This window comes from Myotis brandtii, unplaced genomic scaffold (assembly GCF_000412655.1).
Source record: "Myotis brandtii unplaced genomic scaffold, ASM41265v1 scaffold693, whole genome shotgun sequence".
Taxonomy (NCBI): Eukaryota; Metazoa; Chordata; class Mammalia; order Chiroptera; family Vespertilionidae; genus Myotis; species Myotis brandtii.
Window position 1 is genome coordinate 1,945,284 of NW_005370710.1, and position 4,153 is coordinate 1,949,436.

Here is a 4,153-nt window from a genome sequence, read left to right on the forward strand (position 1 = left end):
CACACACACTCTCTTACACTCACACACATACACTCTCACACACACACACACACATACTCACACTCACTCACACACACACTCACACTCACCCCCTTTATCAGTGGACGCCCCACACAGACCCCCAGGTCCCCGCAGGGCTCTGGGCACTCAGCATTCAGACCCCACCTTCATCTTTTCTGGAAATGTCAGAGGCTGTGAGCTTAGCACCTGGTGAGAGGGCGGGTGGGCTGAAGGGGAAAGAGAAAAACGGGAACTCGGCAAGGCCTTGGGGGTCTCAGGTGGGTGGTCGGAGACGAGCCCTCCCCTGCTGCATCCCCTGTGAAGTCACCCTAGGGATCCGGCCACTGTGTCAATGGTCATGGCCACAGACTATGTCCACGGCTGACCATCCTCAGGCTGACCCTTCAGTTCCCCGGGCGCTGTGTATCTCTGCATAACTGTTCCTACATCCAGGGCACTGACCCATCCGATTCTATCAAAACAGCAGGGTGAGCCCGGCCGGCGTGGCTCCGTGGTTGAGCCTCAACCTATGAACCAGGAGTCACAGTTCGACTCCCTGTTAGAGCACACGCCCGAGTTGCGGGCTCGATCCCCAGTGTGGGGCGTGCAGGAGGCAGCCGATCCATGATTCTCTCATCATGGATGTCTCTCTCCTCCTCTCTGAAATCAATAAAAAAATTAAAAAACAAAAACGGCGGGTGAGTGACCTTCTCCCCCTTCTCCCCGCCTGTGCCCCGCGGCCCGACCGCTGCCGCTCGCAGAACTTCCTCCGCTGCCAGAACAACAAGACCAACTACAACCTGGTGTGCGAGACGCTCGGCTCGGTTTGAATGCCCCGCTCTGACTGGACTGGGGGCAGACGCTCAAGGTGGAGTTAAAGTGAGACCGGGAGGCGGGCCCTGTTTTAAAAGCTGTGCAGGACCCAAAACCTGGCTCCTTAGGACAGTGATGGCGAACCTTTTGAGTGCATCTGCGGCAGCACCACGGGCGGCCTGGGGCTGCTCGGCCTCTACATCAACGAGAAGAACGTGGCACTCATCAACCAGACGCTGGAGAGCCTGACCGAGTACTGCCAGGGGCCCTGCCACGAGAACCAGGTGCCGTCCCTGCAGGAGGGGCGAGGGGGGCGGGGAGGGCCGGTCATTCCGCGGTGTTGTTGGGAGGACTCGCTCAGGAGTCACCTCTGACACGCGTGTCATAGGTTCGCCATCACTGCCTTAGTGGCAGGAGGGTCGAGCCCGGCTGGAGCGAGCGCCTGGCCCTGCAGGAGGCAGCCTGAAGGTCACGCGGGGACACGGGAGGTTCAGGCTTTGACCCCACCAGCATTCCCACGAGAGGGGGACCGTCAGCTTTGACCTTGGCCTCTCGGGAAGTGGATTTTGGACCGCACCGCTAACTTCTTTTTTTCTTCTTCTTCTTTTTCCCTTTTTTTTTCTTTTTCCTCCTCTTCAATATATTTTATTGATTTTCCACAGAGAGGAAGGGAGAGGGACAGAGAGCCAGAAACATCGATGAGAGAGAAACATCGATCAGCTGCCTCCTGCACACACCCAACTGGGGATGTGCCCGCAGCCAAGGTACATGCCCTTGACCGGAATCGAACCCGGGACCCTTGAGTCCGCAGGCCGACGCTCTATCCACTGAGCCAAACCGGTCAGGGCACCGCTAGCTTCTTGAGAGCAGCCACTGCTTGTCGATGGCGTCACGTGGTTGTGGGACAGGTCATTCATTTTCATCTGCGTGCGGGAACCAGGAAGCTTGCTCCCCACGTGTAAGCCTTTGGTCAACGTCCGCCTGAAAGCAGAGCGGGGTAGAGAGGACGGCACCCCCTCAGAGGGGAAATTGGGGCTCGGGACCCGGCTCAGTCACACGCCCGTTTTCCCTTCAGAACAAAGGCCGCGGCGCCAGCGCTGCTGGGATTAGACACGGCCGTGTGTCGGCTCCAGCGCAGGGACTTTCCTGCTGTTTGCTGTTCATTCTGAAACTAGAGATGTGCGTCTGCCTTTATTTCCAGCACTTTCTCACGGACAACGTGCAGCCCGCCCCGGGGCGCTGGGAGTGGCGGGCGCTGTGTCCAATAGCAGCGCGGCCCGCTGGCCCCTGGCTGCTGACCAGCACGTGCGTGCGTGTGCATGTGTGTGTGTGCGCACATGTGCATGCCTGTGCCTGTGTGTGCATGTGCGTGCCTGTGTTCCCTCAGAACTGCATCGCCACCCACGAGTCCAACGGCATCGACATCATCACGGCCCTGATCCTGAACGACATCAACCCGCTGGGGAAGAAGCGGATGGACCTGGTGCTGGAGCTGAAGGCAAGTGGCCGAGCACAGGGCAGGCGCCTCAGATTGGGGCCGGGGTGTGGCCTCCGCGGGTGGCCCGGTCACCGTGGTGACGCTGACGTGAGAGGCGGTGCTTCTGCACTAGATGCAGGGCCCGCGTGGCACTGGCTGCAGGCGGAGCTGCCGTCCTCCTGCAGGGCCTGGGGCCGGCCTACGAGCAGCACCGGTGACCGAGCAGACCCACTGCTGTCCCACCAGCAGGGAGCCCCTCTATTCTGGCCTGGCCTGCGGTGCCCCTTGCCCAGCTGGCGAAGCTGACGGCACCTCTATGACCACATGCCCTGAGGCGCGGGGGCTGGACTGCAGCCGCCCCTGACCCCTGTCCCTGGGAGGGCACCACGTTTAAATGTCCACTTTCCGCTAGAATTGTACCAGGTGACGCTGGGGAGAAACGATGCCCAAACAAATACGTGTCTTGGACCCCACCCAGCGGTGCAGATGTGTCCGGGCACAGGGGGCGCACTGCCCGCCTGGAGGGGTGCTGTTTCACGTGCTGGCCCGGCGCTCCCTGGGGGACGCGTCTGTCACAGCCTCGGGCCTGCGCAGCTGCCCATGCCCGCCTCTGTCTCCCGTAGAACAACGCCTCCAAGCTGCTGCTGGCCATCATGGAGAGCAGGCACGACAGCGAGAACGCCGAGCGCATCCTCTACAACATGCGGCCCAAGGAGCTGGTGAGCGGCCCCGGTCTGTGCGCGGAGGGGGCTCCTAGGGGGGCCAGGTCGGGTGAGGGGGCAGCTCAGGCCACGTCCCAACGAGGGGGAGGATGACAGCACCTCGCGGCCGCCGCCGTCTGAAGACGAGAGGGACCATGCGGCACCGCAGCTTCCTCGCTCCTCCCCTCCTCGCGGCCACCTCCATCCTCTGTCCCCAGCTCGGATCACGGCTCCTCTCGCTGCCGATGGTCTGGCGACAGGAGCGTCCTGGGTGCCAGCATTTGGTGGTGGTGGTGTTGCCGAGGGTGGTGCTCACGGTGGGCTGTGACTCCAGCTCGGAGCGGGCGCTGGCCCGGGGAGACCGGCAGCCCAGACGGGATGTGGCTGAGCTCAGGGCTCTCTGGACTTTTCCCACGAGATGAAGTGTGACCGACGGCCTGGCTGAGGCACCAGCACTTCCCTGCGGGTGGCCCGCGTGCACGCTGGCCGGGCTGCGTCCCTCGCGTCTTCCTGTGAATGACGCTCTTTCATCTCGGGGCCGGGGAGTGTCCCTCTTCGGCTCATGTAACAGCTTATGCAACTGGGGGGGGGGGGTGCCTGGGTGCGGGCATTTGGTGGTGGTGGTGGTGGTGTTGCCGAGGGCGGTGCTCACGGTGGGCTGTGACTCCAGCTCGGAGCGGGCCTCATCTTGGTGGGGACCTCACAGCCAGGGCTAGGGTGCCACCGGTGCCCAGGTCGCCCCCTTGTGGGTGAGTGACACCCTTCGGGCTGCAGGACGAGTCACAGGCTTTCTGGAACAAACCCACATAGCAGGGAAGCTCTGACGTCCAGAACGTGTGTGGGTGTGGGTGTGGGTGGGTGTGCACATGTGTATGGGTGTGGGTGGGTGTGCACATGCATGTGCATGTGGGTGTGTGCAAGCGGGGGGGTGTGCACACATGTGGACGTGTGTGCTCTGGACCCCACACCCTATGTAGCTTGTTTGTGCAGTTTGGTATCAGAGAGAACGGGTGGGAAAGTGAACAACCTGTCTGACCGGTATCGGCACAGCATGGGCCCCGCGGGCTGGCCTGGGCCCCGGAGAGATGCCCCCTGTCTGGGGCAGGTGGGGCAGGTGGGGAAGGGGGCAGGGGGGGAAGGGGGCAGGGGGGGCAGGGGGCAG

The 4,153-nt window shown here is 62.5% G+C and overlaps 1 protein-coding gene across 1 annotated transcript in view; it reads left to right on the top strand.

The window, feature by feature from the left end:
• The window catches only part of ITPR1 (inositol 1,4,5-trisphosphate receptor, type 1), a 173,427-nt gene that overhangs the window by 141,707 nt on the left and 27,567 nt on the right, over positions 1-4,153 (top strand). The window contains exons 44-47 of the mRNA XM_005881921.2: positions 762-824; positions 966-1,097; positions 2,201-2,311; positions 2,914-3,009. Of these exons, the coding sequence (XP_005881983.1) occupies positions 762-824; positions 966-1,097; positions 2,201-2,311; positions 2,914-3,009 (402 nt within the window). The remainder of the gene's footprint in view (positions 1-761; positions 825-965; positions 1,098-2,200; positions 2,312-2,913; positions 3,010-4,153) is intronic.